This window comes from Octopus sinensis, linkage group LG1, assembly GCF_006345805.1.
Source record: "Octopus sinensis linkage group LG1, ASM634580v1, whole genome shotgun sequence".
NCBI classification, from domain to species: Eukaryota; Metazoa; Mollusca; class Cephalopoda; order Octopoda; family Octopodidae; genus Octopus; species Octopus sinensis.
This window is the reverse complement of record NC_042997.1, coordinates 32,694,177-32,714,765: the sequence shown is the minus strand read 5'-3', so window position 1 is coordinate 32,714,765 and position 20,589 is coordinate 32,694,177. Positions and strand designations below refer to the sequence as shown.

Genomic DNA, 20,589 nt, shown 5'->3' with positions numbered 1-20,589 from the left:
ACCCAGAGAGGATGAAAAGCAAGAGTGTCTTTGACATAATTTGAACTCAGAACATAAAACCAAAAGAAATGCCACTAATCATTCTTGTTCAGTTTACTAACAATTCTGCTAGTTCACCAGTTAAAATATACCAAAATATACCATATAATACAAAGTAATATAAAGAAGAGGCACTTCATGTAGCTGATGTTTTGTTTGAACATCTGCAATTTGATGTCTATCATCATCATCATCATCATCATTGTTTAACGTCCACTTTCCATGCTAGCATGGATTGGACGAATGACTGAGGGCTGGCGAACCAGATGGCTGCATCAGGCTTCAATATTGATCTGGCAGAGTATCTACAGCTGGATGCCCTTCCTAACGCCAACCACTCTGAGAGTGTAGTGGGTGCTCTTACGTGCCACCAGCACGGGGCCAGCCAGGCGGTACTGGCAACGACTTCACTCAAATCTTTTTACACATGCCACCGGCACAGGTGCCAGTAAGGCGATGCTGCTTTTTATGTGCCACCTGCACAGGAGCCAGTCCAGCGGAACTGGCAACGACCTCGCTCAAAGGTGTCTTTTATGTGCCACTGGCATGGAGGCCAGATAACCGCTCTAGCAATGATCATGCTCAGATGGTGCTCTTAATACCCTACTAGCATGGGGCTCGAGTGCCAGTAAGGCAACGCTGGTAACGATCACGCTCGAATGGTACCTTTTAAGTGCCACTGGCACTGAAGCTGGTTAGCTGCTCTGTCGATCACACTCGTATGGTGCTCTTTGCACCCTGCTAGCACGGACGCCAGTCATCGAATTTGATTTTGATTTTGATTTTGATTTTGATTGTGATTTCTATCAGGAAAACAATACCTATTTCTTTATTACCCACAAGGGGCTAAACACAGAGGGTACAAACAAGGACAGACATAGGTATTAAGTCGATTACATCGACCCCAGTATGTAACTGGTACTTAATTTATCGACCCCGAAAGGATGAAAGGCAAAGTCGACCTCGGCGGAATTTGAACTCACAACGTAACAACAGATGAAATACGGCTACGCATTTCGCCCAGCGTGCTAACGTTTCTGCCAGCTCGCAGAATACCAGTGAACAATACCAGTGATGGAATTCTTGAGAGGATGCAATTCTGGAGAAGGACTGATGATCAAGGATGTGTTTAGTGCTCAATCTGAAGGAAGAGGTAATTGGTGCAGCATCTGGTGCAACTATATTCCATGATGATTGAATCAGTATGCAATATTGGAGAGGAGTGTTGACAGGGTGGGAGGGATGCTGAAGTTCTTGTTGTTTTTGTTATTTGGTCATTGGTCAGTTTTCATCCAGGATTCTTTGTGAAATTATGCTATTCATTAACAGAAAGTGTATTGACCAAGGACGAAGACAAAGTTACAACAATGCGTCCTGGCAAATTATTCAGTTAATGCTGGAATGGGAAAACACATCATTAAAGTATCTAGTAGTAGTAGTAGTAGTGGCGGCAGCATTGATGGAAAATACTTGGATTGTTAATTTCTTTCTTTTTCCTATTCATAAATGTGTGTTTGTGTGTGTGTGTTTGTGTGTGTGTGTGTGTGTGTGTGTGTGTGTGTGTACAAACAGATGCATGACTGTTACTGTTATGTTTAGAGCTCCACATAGACATTAGGTTTCTGTAACATAAGGCAATAAAGTGTTCCCTGATGATCTGTTCTAGTTAAGCATCCCAGTGCACTTCGAACAGCCCTTACAGGGTTCCAATCAACCATAATGGTAAAACATGTAGAAACTAAAAATATAACCAGCATACATACATACCTGGCAAATAAAGTGAGTTCACAGCTGTAACCCACACTAGTGTCGCATAACCAGCCCACTCAAAAGTTCCTTGGATTGTAGGGCGACATGCCGTGCTTGAGGGGCTCTATTGAGTCATGTACGTCGAAATCAAATTAAATCACATTCAAATGGAAATTGTAGTTGCGATCCCTGTGCTGGTGGCATGTAAAAAGCAACACCCGAATGTGACCGATGCCAGTGCCGCCTTGACTGGCTTCTGTGCCAGTGGTACGTAAAAAGCACCATCTGATCGTGGTCGATGCCAGCCCCCTCTGGCACCTGTGCTGGTGGCACGTAAGAAAGCATCCACTACACTCTCGGAGTGGTTGGCATTAGGAAGGGCATCCAGCTGTAGAAACAATGCTAGATCAGACTGGAGCCTGGTGCAGTCTTTTGGCTTCCCAGACCCCAGTCAAACCATCCAACCCATGCCAGCCTGGAAAACGGACGTTAAACGATGATGATGATGATATATATATATTATATATATACTTACACACATTTTTTTTGTTGGTTAACAAAGCTACCTTTGGTTTCATGCTGTGTATTCTCGGCAATTATATCTGTCACATGGGACATTGGTACTCGTTTCCATCTTGGATGAGGATACAGTGAAGCTACATGAGACTGTAGCCTTATTGTATTCTCATCCAAGATAGAGACAAGTACCAATGTCTCATGTGGCAGGCTTGATAATTGCTGAGAATGCTTGGCATGAAACTAAAGGTAGCCTTTTTAATCTAACGAATAAATAATATTTATCCACCAGTGCAGTGTTGAGTGCTCATTCTCACTGTTCAATATTAGCATATATATCATCATCATCATCATCATTTAGCGTCCGTTTTCCATGCTAGCATGGGTTGGACGGTTTAACTGGGGTCTGTGAAGCTGGAAGGCTTCATCAGGCCCAGTCAGATTTGGCAGTGTTTCTACGGCTGGATGCCCTTCCTAACGTCAACCACTCCGTGAGTGTAGTGGGTGTGTTTTACGTGCCACCTGCACAGGTGCCAGACAGAGCTGGCAAACGGCCACGAACGGATGGTGCTTTTACGTGCCACCGGCATGGGGGCCAGGCAAGGCTGGCAATCATCATCATCATCATCATCGTCATTTAACATCTGTTGTCCAAGCTGTCATAGGTTGGACGGTTTGACCAAGACTGGCAAGCTGGAGGCTGCACCAGACTCCATTATGATTTGGCATGGTTTCTACAGCTGGATGTCCTTCCTAACGTCAACCACTCTGAGAGTGTAATGGGCTCTTTTACGTGCCACTGGCACGGGTGCCATTTGCATGACATTAGTATCTGCCGTGACTGTGATTTTACTTGGCTTGATAGGTCTTCTTCTCAAGCATGATATAATGCAAAAGGTCTCAGTCATTTGTCATTGCTTCCGTGAGATCCAACACTTGAAAGGAGCTTGTCACATGCCACTTTGCCTCCATGAGGTCCAACGCTTGAAAGGTGCTCTTTACGTGCCACCGGCACAAGTGCCAGTTATGTGACACCAGCATTGGCCATGACTATGATTTCACTTGTCTTGATGAGCCTTCTCAAACACAGCATATCGCCAAAGGTCTCAGTCACTAATCATTGTCTCTGTGAGGCCAAAAGTTTGAAGATCATGCTTCACCACTTCACCCTGTGTCTTCCTGGGTCTACCTCTGCTACAGGTTTCCTCTACAGTTTGAGATCAGCACTTCTTTACGTGGTTATCTTCGTCCATATGCATCACGAGACTATACCAGCACAGTTGTCTCTCTTGTACACCATATCTGATGTCTCTTATGCCCAACTTTTCTCTCAAGATGCTTACACTCTCTTGAACATGCACACTGACACTGCACATCCAGCGAAGCATATATATATATCATCATCATCATCATCGTTTAACGTCCGTTTTCCATGCTAACATGGGTTGGACGGTTCGACCGGGGCCTGGGAAGCCAGGAGGCTGCACCAGCCTCCAGTCTGATCTGGAAGTGTTTCTACAGCTGGATGCCCTTCATATCGCCAACCATTCCGTGAGTGTAGTGGGTGCTTTTTACGTGCCAGGGGAGGCTGGCAACGGCCATGATCGGTTGGTGCTTTTTATGTGCCACCGGCACGGAAGCCAGTCAAGGCGGTGCTGGCATCTGCCACATACGGATGGTGCTTTTTACGTGCCACCGGCACATGTGCCAGGGTAGGCTGGCAACAGCCATGAATGATTGATGCTTTTTATGTGCCACTGGCATGGAAGCCAGTCAAGGAGGTGCTGGCATCGGCCATGTACGGATGGTGCTTTTTACGTGCCACCGACACAGGTGCCAGGGTAGGCTGGCAATGGCCACGAACGGTTGGTGCCTTTTACGTGTCACCAGCACGGAAGCCAGTCAAGGCGGCGCTGGCATCGGCCACGTACGGATGGTGCTTTTTATGTGCCACCGGCACAGGTGCCAGGGTAGGCTGGCAACGGCCATGAACGGTTGGTGGTTTTTATGTCCCACCGGCACGGAAGCCAGTCAAGGCGGCACTGGCATCGGCCATGTACGGATGGTGCTTTTTACGTGTATATATATATTTATATATACTCCTTTCACTTTTTTCCATATTTTTTTATATATCTGTACGGTGGGAAGGCCGGTTTATGGAGTTACCCTGGGTTTCTCGCACATTAGGTGTTTGGTCTTATGGCGTATGTTCAGACCCCAAACACTGCTCGCCTAAGACCTCTTCAAAACATGGAGGGAGAAATGCCTTACTATAATAGTAAACACTAGGTGCTTATCTCCCTTTGCCAAAGGGTTGTAGAATCATTAGAACATTAGATAGAATACTTTAGAGTATTTAGATTTGTTGCATTTTGTTCTGAGTTGAAATCCTTTCAAAGTCGATTTTACTTTTCATCCTTACAAATACTGAGGGACAATTTAATTGGCTATACATCCACTTCCCTCTGAATGTATGGCATTGTGACTATATCGAAATTAAATTATACATTTAACCATGCTTTATAATATACCATCTCTGAAACATTATTTTAAAGACATTTTACCTTACATATTTCTCTGTAATCTATATAGGTTTGTACTCATCTTACCAAACTGTTTGATAGTTTGGCCAAACTCGAATTTGAGAAAGATTCTGATGGAAATGACACTAAAATAGCTACAGGAATGTACAGCAAAGATGGAGAATATGTGGCTCTTGACCATAAATGCGACTGCTCTGGACAGGTAATGTAAGAATATTAGACCAGTTGTGTGTGTAATTCTTTTCTTTTTTTAGATTTAATATTTCTGCATTTTTATTCAATTTGGAGGTTCACTGTGCTGCTTCAGTACAAAGTTTAACCCTTTAGTGTTCAGATTACTCTGTTAAATGTAATACTTTTTCACTCAAATTGTTTTAAAAAATCAGGCATTATTTTATAGCTTTGAGGTTTCAATGATGTGATTGTTTATTTTTAGAATGTCAATGTAGGTTAGGTGTGAGAGGCTAGATATAGTCAGTTTGAATATAAAACATGTAGAATATCTGGGCCAGATATGGCCGGTTTAAACACTAAAGGGTTAAAGGACTGGACAAAGGTTTAATTGTCAGTAACTAACTTATCTATTGTTAAAGTGTATGGCTTAGTGGTTAGGGTGTTGCACTTATGATTGTAAGATTGTGGTTTCAATTCTTGGACCTGGTGATGCGTTGTATTCTTGAGCAAAACACTCCATTTCACATTGCTCAAGTCACACAGCTGGCAAAAATGAGTAATCCTGTACCCCACCCCTCTTGCATCCCATGCCATGCAACAGGGAGTACATAAATCACAGATTCCGGGAAACTGACCTTATGAACTTATGGCTCAAGAAGTACCCTTAATCTTTTTTTGAACACATGCACACATGCACATGTATTCCTATTGTCTTTATCTACCAAATTCACTCACAAGTCATTAGTTGGCCCAAAGCTATATAACAGAAAACACTTACCCAAGATATCATAAACAAACAACTCTGCTAGTTGTCTTACCCACTTTATTCAGGTTAAAGCCATTGGTAAATAATACCAGCATTACTCCTAACAGTGCATCCTATTCATCATCATCATCATGATCATCATCATCATTTAACGTCCGTTTTCCATGCTAGCATGGGTTGGATGGTTCGACTGGGGTCTGGGGGGCCGGGAGGTTGCACCTGGCTCCAGTCTGATCTGGCAGTGTTTCTACAGCTGGATGCCCTTCCTAACGCCAACCACCCTATGAGTGTAGTGGGTGCTTTTTTCGTGCCACCAGCACAGGGGCCAGGGGAGGCTTGCAAACGGCCACGATCAGTTGGTGCTTTTACGTGTCACTGACACGGACGCCAATCAGGCGGCGGCGCTGGCATCTGCCACGTTCGGACGGTGCTTTTTACGTGTCACTGGCACTTTTAACAACATATCAATCTTGTAGGATGGAAACAGATTTTTTTTTTCCTGTTGCAAAAAAAAAAACACTTCAGTTGAGATTTGTTAACTAATTTAAATAAAAATCTGATTGAATATTGAACTTTTCTTTCTTCTTATTTAACAGGTAGAAGTCTGGTTGAATAGTGTTTTAGACACTATGAGAAGCACCATTCGATATCAGATGACCGAAGCTGTGGTAGGATATGAAGAGAAAGCTCGTGACTTGTGGCTATTCGATTATTGTGCTCAAGTTGCTTTGTGTGGAACACAGATTTGGTGGACGACTGATGTTAATATGGCTTTTGGTCGTCTAGAAGAAGGCTATGAAAATGCAATGAAAGATTATAATAAAAAGCAGGTGAGGAAATTTTGAAATTGAGAATAATCTATTTTTTTCATCTTTTACACCTACCAGATCCACTTACAAGGCTTTGGTCAGCCCGAGGCCAAGGTGCCATGCAGTGGGACTGAACTTGGAACCTTGTGGATGGGAAGCAAGCTTCTTAACCACACAGCTATACCTGTGCCTAATATAATGTAGTATGTTATTAGCTAAAATTTTGTTAGTATAGTCTTTTTGTTGTATTGGTACTCATTCATTTATTTGTATACCTCAAAAGGAAAGAAGAAGCAAAACCAACTTCATATATATTTATATATATTATATATATATATATATATATATATATATACTAGCAGTATCACCCAGTGTTGCTTGGGTTTGTTTTGACCCTTTAGAATTGGAATTTTTGAAAAGTAAAAATTTTGCATTATGCAACTTGTTATTCTCTTCAAGTGAACATTTTTCCAGTTGAAATACACTGAAAAATGGTGACACAGCAGTCAAAAATCGTAAAAAAGTTGGGATTTTCATAGAAAAAAGCACCTTTTTGATGTAAATAATTTTTGGTGTTAACATGGTCCGATTTGAATTTTATCTTCTACAGAATGAAGAGCAAGCCTTCTTTTATCATACTCTCAATTTTGGTCAACTTGAGCTGCAGGGTCTTGAAAGAGATAGTATTAGTTGAAGGCTACCAAACATGCCACACACAGACAACTTCAGCTTTATATATATAGATTTGCTACACACTACTTTCCATCCTTAATAATGAAACTTGGTAGATCCAAAAGTTAAACACACAGACACACACACAAATACACACACAGACACACAAGTTGAGTTTTATATATATAGATTTCTCAACGGGGATTTCAGGGGAGAGTTTCAGGGAGTCGCTGGTGATGTATCATGATGATCAAAAATCCGGCCTGCTAAAATTTGGTTAAAGTGATTCAAACTGCAGACTCAACGCAAAATGGTCACATTTAATTCAAAGCGTTAAAAATGTTATGAAAACAATTGGTATGTGTTCACAAAGTCCAAACGATTAATACGAAAAAACCCTCCAGGCTACATCCTGAAAATTCATTTCTTTGCCGAATTTCTACAATGTTTACGGCGATTCGTTTTTATATCTTGATTTTTAATTTTTCATGCAATTTATGCATGCTTACACGCGTGGTGAACACAGTTCACGTCAAACAGCTGACTGAGTAAAGTTCACTATTCAATGCATGGGATAAGGCCTAAACAAACACATTATCGATTTTTGCACTTGCGAGATGAATTTTGGAACAGAAATAGTGCAGTTCAATTTCCATTCGCCTAAACTTTAAGTGACCCATTTTTTGTGGTTCTACGATTTGTTGGCTAGGAGGAGATGTGCCGGGAAGTTAAACACACAGACACACAAGTTGAGTTTTATATATATAGATATATATATATACACATACACACATACACTATATACATATCTTAACAAAGGCATCCATATATATATATATATATATATATATATATCTTAGGACTGTATATAGAATGGCATTTTCCAATGTATCCTTTTCTAATTTAAGATGAAAGGATATGATTTGAAAGAAATTAGGTTGCTGTATCGAGTGGATTGTGCACCACTGCAGAGGTCTTCTTTCAGTAGCTTGAAATAAACAGTGATATTGTGCAGGTACAGATGAATCATACTCAAAATCTATGATGGAATAATTTCTAGTCCATCAGGATTTAAAGTTTTCAATGTTATCTATATTGAACGGTGGGATTTTTAAGAATTTTGGCTGCTATTTTCAGCAGGTTGACTGATACATAACTTATTCTGTTTGAGTACCAAACCCTGACATGTCTGGCAACAAAAGTTTTGGTCATCAGAAGAATGCTTACAATAACCTCAGACAGACATATTGTAGTTTTTACAGACACACTTCCGAAAACCAGAAACTTTGATGTAAATTTATTAAAAATGTAAAAAGTGATGTCAATATATAGATTTTAGACAAATCTAAAACAGGTAACAAGAATATTAATATTGTATAAATTAAAAACAATTCTATTAAATTCTGAGTTGATGTGCAAAGCAGTGATAGAGAATAAACAAACTTAAGACCACATCAAATATGTTTGGGAGATATTCAAACCTATAATGGCTTTTTACTGCAGTTTGTCATGAACAATATATCATCATCATCGTCATCATCAACATCATCGTTTAACATCTGTTTTCCATGCTGGCATAGGTTGGACAGTTTGACTGAGGTTTGGAGAGCCAGCGGCTGCACCAGGCTCCAATCTGATCTGGAAATGTTGCTACACCTGGATGCCCTTCTTAACACCAACCACTCTGATAGTGCAGTGGGTGCTTTTTACGTGTCACTGACACAGGAGCCAGTCAGGTGGGCCTGGCATCGACCACGTTCGGATAGTGCTTTTTACATGCCACCAGCATGGGGGCCAGTCAGCGGGTACTGGCATCAACCATGTTCAGATGGTGCTTTTTACATGCCACTGGCACAAGAGCCAGTCAAGCAGATCTGGCATCGACCATGTTTGGATGGTGCTTTTTATGTGCCACGAGCACAGGAGCCAGTCAAGCAGATCTGGCATCGACCATGTTTGGATGGTGCTTTTTATGTGCCACAGGCATGGGAGCCAGTCAAGGGGCTCTGGCCACAGCTATGATATTGGCTTTACTTGACTCAATAGGTCTTCTCAAGCATATCATATTGCCCAACGCATCAGGGGTACTTTTAACTGGACCAGACGTGCATGGCTGCACTCTCACTTGCTGTCACTGCCTCTAACTGCTGTTACTGCTGGACACCACCTTTGTCTCGTAGGCCACATAATATAAATACCTCATAATACATATATATGTATTATTGATTTCTCAAACTATGATCACTATTAAACAATATATACATATGAGGAACTTACTTTCAAAATTGGTATAAGTGCATATTTAGTCGATTTCATGATAACCATTAAAACACAATCTGCAAACTGCTGGCTTCACATGTGTGAAATTTTCAAACTGGGATAGATGCCATATAGACAGTAAACAAATCTTAGTCTTCCAGTCCATATCAGATATATTCAAGTTGTTGTTTTAAAAAATTACTCCAAAGTCATTCCAATGCACATATCTGATTTTGAAAGTAATCTTTTCATATATATTTATGTATAAACAATCATCATCATCATTTAATGTCCACTTTCCATGCTAGCATGGGTTGGACGATTTGACTGAGGTCTGGCGAACCAGACTCCAATCTGATCTGGCAGAGTTTCTACAGCTGGATGCCCTTCCTAATACCAACCACTCCGAGAGTGTAGTGTGTGCTTTTATACATATATATTTCTTTACTACCCACAAGGGGCTAAACACAGAGGGGACAAACAAGGACAGGCAAAGGGATTAAGTCGATGACATCGACCCCAGTGGCACTTAATTTATCGACCCCAAAAGGATGAAAGGCAAAGTTGACCTCAGTGGAATTTGAACTCAGAATGTAACGACAGACGAAATACGGCTACGCATAATTAACTTCTCAACTTATGTTCACAATGTGTGTGTGTGTGTATGTGTGTATAATTAAAATACTTTTTTCTTTACACAGATCCAGCAGCTGAATGCCTTAATTACAATGCTTGTAGGTGAGCTGAACAAAGGTGACCGCCAGAAAATAATGACCATATGTACCATTGATGTACACGCTCGAGATGTTGTAACAAAAATGATTGCAAATAAAGTAGATAATGCTCAAGCATTTTCTTGGTTGTCTCAGCTCAGACATCGATGGGATGAGCAAGGTGCCAAGGATTGCTTTGCTAACATCTGTGATGCCCAATTCCGCTACAGCCACGAGTATCTGGGTAATGCTCCACGACTGGTCATAACTCCTCTTACAGACAGGTATATTAACAATATTTCTTTTTTTTTTTGCTTTTAGTTATTTATTTGGTTTGTTGTTTACTTGCATACCATATTTGCTGATGTGTCCCCTGTTGGCTCACAAATCACATGTAATATATTATGTTTATCTTATGATGCCTCCCCATTGATAAGAAAACTATTACTCACCATCATATTTCTGTCACTTGCCCATTGGCAAGCTGTGTCCTCTTTCTCTATCTTCCACTGTTAAGTTAAGTTAAGTTAATTTTTTGGCTCAAAAAGCAAAAGACAAGGCCATGTAGGGGGACATGGAGTTATGTACAGGGAGGGTGTTCATGCAAAGAGTTCAGGCCATTTCTGGTCAAGAGAGACTTTGAACTGAGCGGTTGTCGGCATTTTCACTATCTCGTCCGGCAGCTTATTCCACGGATCCGCAACCCGGACGGAGAAAGCCCCTCTTCTTCGATTGAGATGAAATCGCCGCAGATAGAGCTTTTCGGAGTGACCCCGCAGCCAATGCTCTGGAGCAGGAGTGAAGAACAGCTCTTTCGAGAGGTTACGCTTTCCGCTTATGACAACAATGCTCATTGTAAGTCATCTATAACTATACCCACTTATTTCATCTGTTGTTTATCCTTCTCCTTTCACCTCCTCTGCATCTGGGCCTCTACAAACCTGAACTAATCATAAACTATGATCCTTTCTCTCCAGAACAGCTTCTCTCTGGAACTTGCTTTGTGCTTAAAATTTCCCCTCTAACCACTGACATTTAATAGTTTAAACCTGTGGTTCTCAATTGCTGCATTGTAGTGCACTGGTGTGATCTGATGTAATACCATGGAGTGATACACCATAGTGCATTGGTGTGACATGATGCCTGACAGTTGCATCAAGTGACTTCTAGTAGCGGAAGCCTGAACCACTACGGGCTTGTCCCACAGAGAACTTTTGGGTTACCCTCTTGTATGTGAAGTTATCAAAGCAGTTTGTTAATTTTTGTTTGTTTTTGTTTTGTTTTGTTTTAGGTGTTATATTACACTCACTCAGTCTCTTCATCTCGTTATGAGTGGAGCTCCAGCTGGTCCTGCAGGTACCGGTAAAACAGAAACCACCAAAGATTTAGGAAGGGCTCTTGGTATTATGGTCTACGTATTCAACTGTTCAGAGCAGATGGACTATAAGGTAAGCAAATTGTTGTCCAGACTATACGGTTTAAATATTGATTTCAAATTTTAGCACAAAGCCACCAATTTTGTGGAAGGGTAAAGACCCCCTTCGGTCATGAGTGACCATGGGATTGCACCTAGAAAGTTACCCTCTTAGACACAAGTCCGGGCAAGGTTGTTTATGGAAGACCAGCAGTCGCCCATGCATACCAGCCCTCCCTCTCCACCCCACCAGTGTTATCCAAGGGAAAGGCAAAGGCCGATACAGCTTGGCACCTGTGACGTCGCAACTCATTTCTACAGCTGAGTGAACTGGAGCAACGTGAAATAAAGTGCCTTGCTCAAGAACACAACACACAGCCCGGTCCGGGATTCGAGCTCACAACCTCACAATCGTAAGCTTGATGCTCTAACCACTGAGCCATGTGCCATCACATTTTGTGGAAGAGGACAAATCAATTACATCAATCCCAGTGTTCAACTGGTACTTATTTTATTGACTCCGAAAGGATGAAACGCAAAGTCGCCCTCGGTGGAATTTGAACTCAGAACATAAAAACAAAGAAAATTCCGCTCAGCATTTTGCCCAGTGTGCTAACGGTTCGGTCCACTCACCACCTAATGCAGTTCAAATATTCTTTTGTACTCAAGGCACAAGGCCTGAAATTGTTTGGGGAGGGTGCCAGTCGATTAGATCAACCCCAATATGCAATGATACTTAATTTATCGACCCTGAAAGGATGAAAGGCAAAGTCAACAGAATTTGAACTCAGAACATAAGACAGACGAAATATTGCTAAGCATTTTGCCCAGCATGCTAATGTTTCTGCCAGCTTGCCACTTTCTTATGCAGTTCAAATACTGACATTGGTTTGTATTCCTTGTAATGAAAGTGTATACACCATGTGTTCCATAAAACTATGACATTACTGAATAGCTACTATAATAATACTTTTGTGTTTTTCTCTGTCACAACATATGAATGAGAAAAAAAGGGGTGATAGATTAATAAGGAAAGTAAGGGTGATGGCAAATTTGGTAGTGGGTTGACGGAAATACTACAGTGAAAAAAAAAATCAAACAGCATTTCAACTCTGCATGAGTATATGTGTGTATATGTAAAAGGGAGTCGTTTTGTGTGTGTGTGTGTGTGTGTGTGCAATGGAAGTGGGATGATGAACATTCAATGCTGAAAAGAAAAATCAAAGTGTTTCAAATCTGTGTGAGTATATATGTGTATGTGTGTGCATGTACAAGGGAAGTATGTGAATGTTTGTATCAGTGACTATTATGTGCCTTATTTTGTACCTTATTTATACATAAAATACAATTAGCTGTCATTTTTTATGGTACAGGGCCACCTAGTATAATATATAATAAATACTGCCGTACTAATGGTATACACTCATACACACATACATACACTCATGTATATATTGGAAAGGTAAGAAGAGGAAAGGTAAAAATTACCTCTTCCTGATCAAATATCTTCCACCATCACTTCATTGAGAGGACCTTTTTCTTCCCCATCTTTTTTACCTTTCTTCCCTTGCAAGTTATTTGGTAATCCCACCAGTGCTGGTGGCCCCAAAAAAGCATCCATCACATACTGTAAAATGGTTGGCATTGAGAAGGGCATCCAGCTATAGAAGCCATGCCAAAGCTGAGATGGAGCATGATGCAGATCTGTGGCTCACCAGATCCTGTCAAACCATCGAACCGGTGTCAGCATGGAAAACAGATGGTAAATGAAGATGATAATGATCTGAATCACATATTGCCATTCAAGATTAGAATCATAGAATCACATCTTAACACAAATCAAGTTTAGCATCTAATTTCTCTTGTCTAATCAAATCTCTATCTTTCTTGATTTCCAGTCCGTTGGTAATATCTACAAAGGTCTTGCCCAATCTGGGGCTTGGGGATGTTTTGATGAATTCAATCGTATCTCTGTGGAGGTTTTGTCTGTTGTGGCTGTCCAAGTAAAAAGCATTCAAGATGCCATCAAAGACAAAAAGAAGGAATTTAATTTCATGGGGGAACACATCAAAATTGTTCCTACCGTTGGAATTTTTATTACCATGAATCCTGGCTATGCTGGGCGAACAGAACTTCCAGAGAACTTAAAAGCACTTTTCAGGTATCTATTATTTATTGTCAACTTAATATATATATATATATATATATATATATATATATACTAGCAGTATCGCCCGGCGTTGCTCGGGTTTGTAAGGGAAATAACTATATAAGCATTATTAGAGAGTTATAGCCAAAAAATAGCAAAAAAATGCATTAAAAATGGAAAAAAATGATGGTAAATTTTTTTTTAAATCGTTGACTCATCGTAGACATTTTTAGAGAGTTACTTCCCTTATATAATAGCAAAAAAAATGCATTAAAATGGAAAAAATGATGGTAAATTTTTTTTTAAATCGTAGACTCATCATAGACGCGCGCTAATACCCAGAAGGGCTTGATATGAATCACGACTATAAGATACCTGGTTTTGGTTAAACTGCACCGCAAAATGTGGGAGTAGTTAGGAATCTAAATCGTAGGAGACAGACACACAACTTGACTTTTATATATAAAGATATATATATATATATATATATATATATAATATATATATATATATACATATATTAAACTAAGTGTGGATGCAGATGCAAAGGGAATATATGAAAGAGACTCGAAAATAGGTAACTGGTATAAAGGAACCCGTACTTTTAGAATATCTTGATGGACTAACCATTATGCTATGGGGAGTAACATAATATATTTCTTTACTACCCACAAGGGGCTAAACATAGAGGGGACAAACAAGGACAGACAATGGGATTAAGTCGATTACATCAACCCAGTGCGAAACTGGTACTTTATTTATCGACCCCGAGAGGATGGAAGGCAAAGTCAACCTCCAGCAATACAAATAAGTCATTTATGTCTATGTCTGCATTGCTTAAGATCTTTGTATCATACTGTACATTTATTTAGTTTTTATCTTTTACTTGTTTCATTCATTGGACAGCGGCCATGCTGGGGCACTGCCTGGACGTGTTTAGTTGAACAAATCAATTTTAGTATTTATCTAATGGTTCTGTCCACTCACCGCCTTATGCAGTTCGAATATTCTTTTCTACTCAAGGCACAAGGCCCAAAATTTTTTGGGGAGGGAGCCAGTTGATAAGATTGACCCCAGTATGCAACTGATACTTAATTTATCGACCCTGAAAGGATGAAAGGCGAAGTCGATGGAATTTGAACTCAGAACATTAAGACTGATGAAAAACCTATTTCTTTACTACCCACAAGGGGCTAAATGCAGGGGACAAACAAGGACAGACAAACAGATTAAGTCGATTACATTGACCCCAGTCCGTAACTGGTACTAATTTAATCGACCCTGAAAGGATGAAAGGCAAAGTCGACATCGGTGGAATTTGAACTCAGGACATAGCAGCAGATGAAATACCGCTAAGCATTTTGCCTGGCGTGCTAACGTTTCTGCCAGCTAGCCACCCCTACAAGTCATTAATACTTACTGTTTTGTTTGTCCTTGGGCTATAGTAGAAGATACTTGCCCACATTGCAGCACCGAGCCCAAAACCACATGGCTGGAATGCAAACTTCTTAACCACACAGCCATGTCTGTGCCTGCCAGCCGTGCTTTATAGAACATTCCACTGAAGTATCTTCCTTCAGCTCCTATGTTGTTTTGATTCAATGTCATTATTTTCTCTCTCATTTTGTATTTACTAATTACTTCTCTATGTTGCCAACTGAGCTAAATGTTCTTCACATTAAAATATGTTCATTGTTTAAATGACTTTTAATGATTTTTATCTGTCATCATAATTTTCCAAAAATAGCTGATATTATTGGAGCTATTTTTAGATTTTAAAGACACCTAGGAAGAAGGTTTATCTCATAATTTTGCAGATAATCTCAGTTAATCAAAGTTTATTTTTATCTCACTATATATTACATATATGTGGAGGTGCATAGCTTAGTAGATCGTAAGATTGTGGTTTCGATTCCTGGACCGGGCAACACGTGTTCTTGAGTAAAACGCTTCATTTTACGTTGCTCCAGTCCACTCAGCTGGCAAAAATGAGTAACACTACGATGGACTGGCGTTCCATCCAGCTGGGGGGAACACATACACCATAGAAACCGGGAAACCAGGCCCATGAGCATGGCTAGGCTTTAAAAAGGGTGCATTTTTATATATTACATATATGAGACCTTGTCATATGATCTAAGAACTGTTTTGTATCCTTATGACCTGAGGAAATTGTAGTTAAAGTCTGCCCTTTCAGTTTGTTTATTTGCTTAAAACTGGTGATTTACTACATTGCTATACTCTAACCCATGCCAGCATGGAAAATAGATGTTAAATGATGATGATTATCTTACTTGAGAAGACATTGTTGAATTCTGTCAATCTATATCAAAACAATAATGATGGGATACATAAATACACACACACACACATGTACACACATTCACACACATTACATTGCTTATATTATTCAGTTATCTTTCGCTCCATCATTTCAGACCTTGTGCTATGGTTGTGCCTGATTTTGAGTTGATTTGTGAAATCATGTTGGTAGCTGAGGGTTTCCTTGATGCTCGGCTTCTTGCTAGAAAGTTTATCACATTATATCAACTATGTAAAGAGCTTTTGTCAAAACAGGTATGTATTTTCAGAGTATTATAAGTATTTCTGTTGTTGCTGTTAGCACTGTTCTTTGTGATGGTGGCATTTGTGGAATCATTAACCCTTTAGTGTTCACATTATTCTGCCAAAATTAATGCTTTTTCATCCACTTTGTTTTGAACTAATCATGCATTATCTTGGAGCTATGAGATTTTGATGAGGTGGCTATTAATTTTTAAGACGATATTGTAGGGTTGGTGTGAGAGACCAGATCTGGCCAATTTGAACATAAAATAAGCAGAATACTTTTGGCCAGATATGGCCGGTTTAAATGCTAAAGGGTTAAGGCTGTCCCTGATTAAGCAAACTTATTATCCAAATCATTCCAGCCCTAACCATTCCATTGTGTTGTTAAGTATATTGCATCCAAACTACTTTACCTTGTGTAAGGTGTGATTGATTCTTGTGTTTCTTATTCATGGGTTGTAGCACCTCAACAACTGCTCACACATCCTCTGGATTTAGTTTAGCACCATGGCAAGTGAGTATGTGAGTGATACAACTAACTTTATCTTTGCTGATTTCTGCTTTATCTGGGTTTATTCTAAGTTCTGCTGCACAATATGCTTGGGAAGACCCGGCAAGCCAAATGAGACCATAACCTGTGGCCTATGCCGGGAGCGTAACCAGCCCACTTATGCGTACCTTTTCCTTCTTTGGTCACTAAACTCTGCTTGCAAAGACTTGTTGATGCAAGTGAAATCAAAATCAAAATCAAATTCGATGACTGGCATCCGTGCTAGTGGGGTTCAAAAAGCACCATACGAGTGCGATCGTTGACAGAGCAGCTAACCGGCTTCCATGCCAGTGGCATATAAAAGGGTACCATTCGAGTGTGATTGTTACCAACGTCACCTTACTGGCACTTGTGCCCATGCTAGTAGGGTGCCAAGAGTACCATCTGAGCGTGATCGTTGTCAGAGCAGCCAACTGGCTTCTGTGCTGGTGGCACGTAAAAGGGCGCCATTCGAGCGTGATCATTACCAACGTCACCTTACTGGCACCTGTGCCAGTGGAATGTGTAAAAAGATTCGAACGAGGTCATTGCCAGTACCGTCTGACTGGTCCCCGTGCTGGTGGCATGTAAAAAGCACCCACTACACTCTCGGAGTGGTTAGGAAGGGCATCCAGCTGTAGAAACTGCTAGATCAAGATTGGAGCCTGGTGCAGCCTTCTGGTTCACCAGCCCTCAGTCAAAATCGTCCAACCCATGCTAGCATGGAAAGCGGACGTTAAACAATGATGATGATGATGATGAATACAGTTGAAGACTTGTTTCAATTTCCTAGCATGTTCTATGTTAGAACTTATTCCATACCTGTGTCTACCATCAATGGTGACTTTCAACCTTCAATTCCTTTAAGAATATTTTCCACAGATCATTGTATCACATCTCCTGAGCTGCATAAACTAAATCGTAAATGCAAGAAGGAATATCTTTTAAATATAGTATTTATTGTATACAGTTTTCAGTTTTCTTTGTCCAGCTATATGCCAGTAACCGTTTAGTGAACTTAGTAGCATTGCCTATTTATGTAGCAACTTCCTCAACAGCTGGGTGATGTTCATGCATAGTAATTTTGTGGATCAATGCAAATAATTATCTTGTCACATTTTTGTACTGTGACCATTGAGTTGACCTATGCTGTAGGCTCACACAGTTTGACAATAACATCAAGCTGCTTCTTTTCAACTTTTCTCTTCAGGACCATTATAATTTTCTTCTAACATTAATTTTCCCAACCTTAATGTTTTGTGTATCTTCTTCTGCTAATACAATCCCATTTATATCTCAGAAGATTTATAGGACTATTAAATCAATCTCAGTATTTTATTAGTACTTTATTTTTATCAAACCTTGAGGGATGAAAGTCAAAGCTGACCTCAGCAGTATTTGATTGCAGAACATGAAGAGCTGTAATCAGGTCCATCTTAGCAGTATCATAAGCCTCTGCATATAGCAATTAGGGCCTATAGTATTTATTTGTTGATAACAAGTATCAGCACACTTAGATTAGGTCTTTAGAAAATTAAGGTCCCTAGAAAATTACCCTTTGTGCTGATGCCTTAAAATGGAACTGGTTGTAACTAAATACTGCAATCAGTTTTTTCTAGCAATCTAACAATTCTACTAGTTCAACACCATGTTATTAATTCTTTAATCTAACCTCAAATTTTTAACTTTTGTCTTCAGGATCACTATGATTGGGGGTTGCGTGCAATCAAATCAGTCTTGGTTGTTGCTGGATCTCTAAAAAGAAGTGATCCCAATCGAGCAGAAGATCAGGTAAGTTGCATTTTCACATATTTGTTGATTGCTAAATCAAATACTTCATCTTAAATTTCACAAACACAGGAGTCCATAAAGCCAGTGCCTAGTTTGGACTTGTGTTATGCAGAGCAGAAAAGGTAGAAGATCTGGTATCTTTTCTTAACAACTGTGTGAATCAAGAACCAAGGTGTGTAGGATTCTGTCCTGCCCAATATCACATTCTGGAACAGGTGTGAACTTATAACCTATGAATTAATAGCTCAATAAACTTATCCCTCAGGCCATTTTACCTATTTCTTTACTACCCACAAGGGGCTAAACACAGAGAGGACAAACAAGGACAGACAAATGGATTAAGTCGATTATATCGACCCCAGTGCGTAACTGGTACTTATTTAATCGACTCCGAAAGGATGAAAGGCAAAGTCGACCTTGGCGGAATTTGAACACAGAACGTAGCGGCAGAATTTGAACTCAGAACATAGCGGCAGACGAAATACCGTTAAGCATTTCACCCGGCATGCTAACGTTTCTGCCAGCTCGCCCTCAGGCCATTTTACCATTTATCTTTTATGGGTTGCATCAGGTGGAATTTGGCCATACTGGGGCTTTGCTTGGAGTATTGAAATAAAATTGATAAGATAAGCAAGTAGTTTTGATTTAGTTATCCTTTAATTAGTGTTTCAAATTTTACTTTTTTTTATATATTTATAATACTTTTTTTTATATATTTATAATACTTTTTTTTATATATAATGCATTATATCCATTTTTACATGCTTACCTGTGTGGAATATTATTTTGTTTTTTTTAGTACATCAATGATCTTTTGTTTATTTTGTTTTTGTGGTGGCACATGGCCTAATGGTTAGTATTGGACGCATGATCAGAAAGTCATGGGTTCAATTTCTGAATGGAGTGGTGCATTGAGTCCTTGATAAAGGTGCTTCAGATCATGCTGCTCTACTCTGCTCAACTGTAAACAAGTACCAGCTGACTTCAGTGACATCTCTCTCTTCCTCTAAATGTCACATATTCTGATGGGTAAAATGGGGGAGGGCTGAGAAGACGTCTATGTAAACACCTAAAATAATTTGTGAAAGTATGGTACAAGCTACCAATTCATGCCCACTTGCAAGTAACAGGTAAACTTTAAGAGAAGCATTTCTAAATTTGGATGCTTTTCCTGCCTTTATCTTTGCTGATTTCTGCTTTATCTGGGTTTATTCTAAGTTCTGCTGCACAATACGGTTGAAGACTTGTTTCAATTTCCTAGCATGTTCTTTGTTAGAACTTATTCCATATCTGTGTCTGCCATCAATGGTGACTTTCAACCTTCAATTCCTTCAAGAATATTTTCCACAGATCATTGTATCACATCTTCTGAGCTGCATAAACTAAATGGTAAATGCAGGAAGGAATATCTTTTAAATATAGTATTTATTGTACACTCAACCATGAAGTAAAAGTAGAACCATTTTTTTTTTAAGTCAGGCAAATGGGCGCTAGCAGAATTTTACTGTGGTCATCATCATCTTTCTTTTCATTGACATTATCTTTATGGTCAATGCTGACATCATTATGGTCTTGTCTATGGTAGTGGTAATGGTTATTGAGGTGAAGGTTGTGTACATAATGACTATTGTTGTTATGCTTGTTGAGACCACTACTATTCTGTGCTTTTGTCAGTTAAGCAAGTTAGACCAATCAGAATTACATACCTTATGAGGGGAGTGTTGGGTGCACAACACAATAGGTTTATTAATATTTGAACATTTGACCATGAAGTTGGAGTCATGAATAGGCTACCAACTTATCTTGCAGCCTGTTTAAATTTTGTAATGACTTTGGATTTCAAAATATTTTTCAGAATTCGATTTTTTTCCTCCAATCAAACCATGCTAAATTTGAAA

The 20,589-nt window shown here is 39.7% G+C and overlaps 1 protein-coding gene across 1 annotated transcript in view; it reads left to right on the top strand.

The window, feature by feature from the left end:
• The window catches only part of LOC115212689 (dynein beta chain, ciliary-like), a 168,850-nt gene that overhangs the window by 59,318 nt on the left and 88,943 nt on the right, over positions 1–20,589 (top strand). Inside the window, exons 24-30 of the mRNA XM_029781368.2 lie at positions 4,897–5,049; positions 6,384–6,617; positions 10,229–10,524; positions 11,532–11,688; positions 13,553–13,815; positions 16,242–16,380; positions 18,599–18,691. Coding sequence (XP_029637228.1) covers positions 4,897–5,049; positions 6,384–6,617; positions 10,229–10,524; positions 11,532–11,688; positions 13,553–13,815; positions 16,242–16,380; positions 18,599–18,691 — 1,335 coding nt within the window. The remainder of the gene's footprint in view (positions 1–4,896; positions 5,050–6,383; positions 6,618–10,228; positions 10,525–11,531; positions 11,689–13,552; positions 13,816–16,241; positions 16,381–18,598; positions 18,692–20,589) is intronic.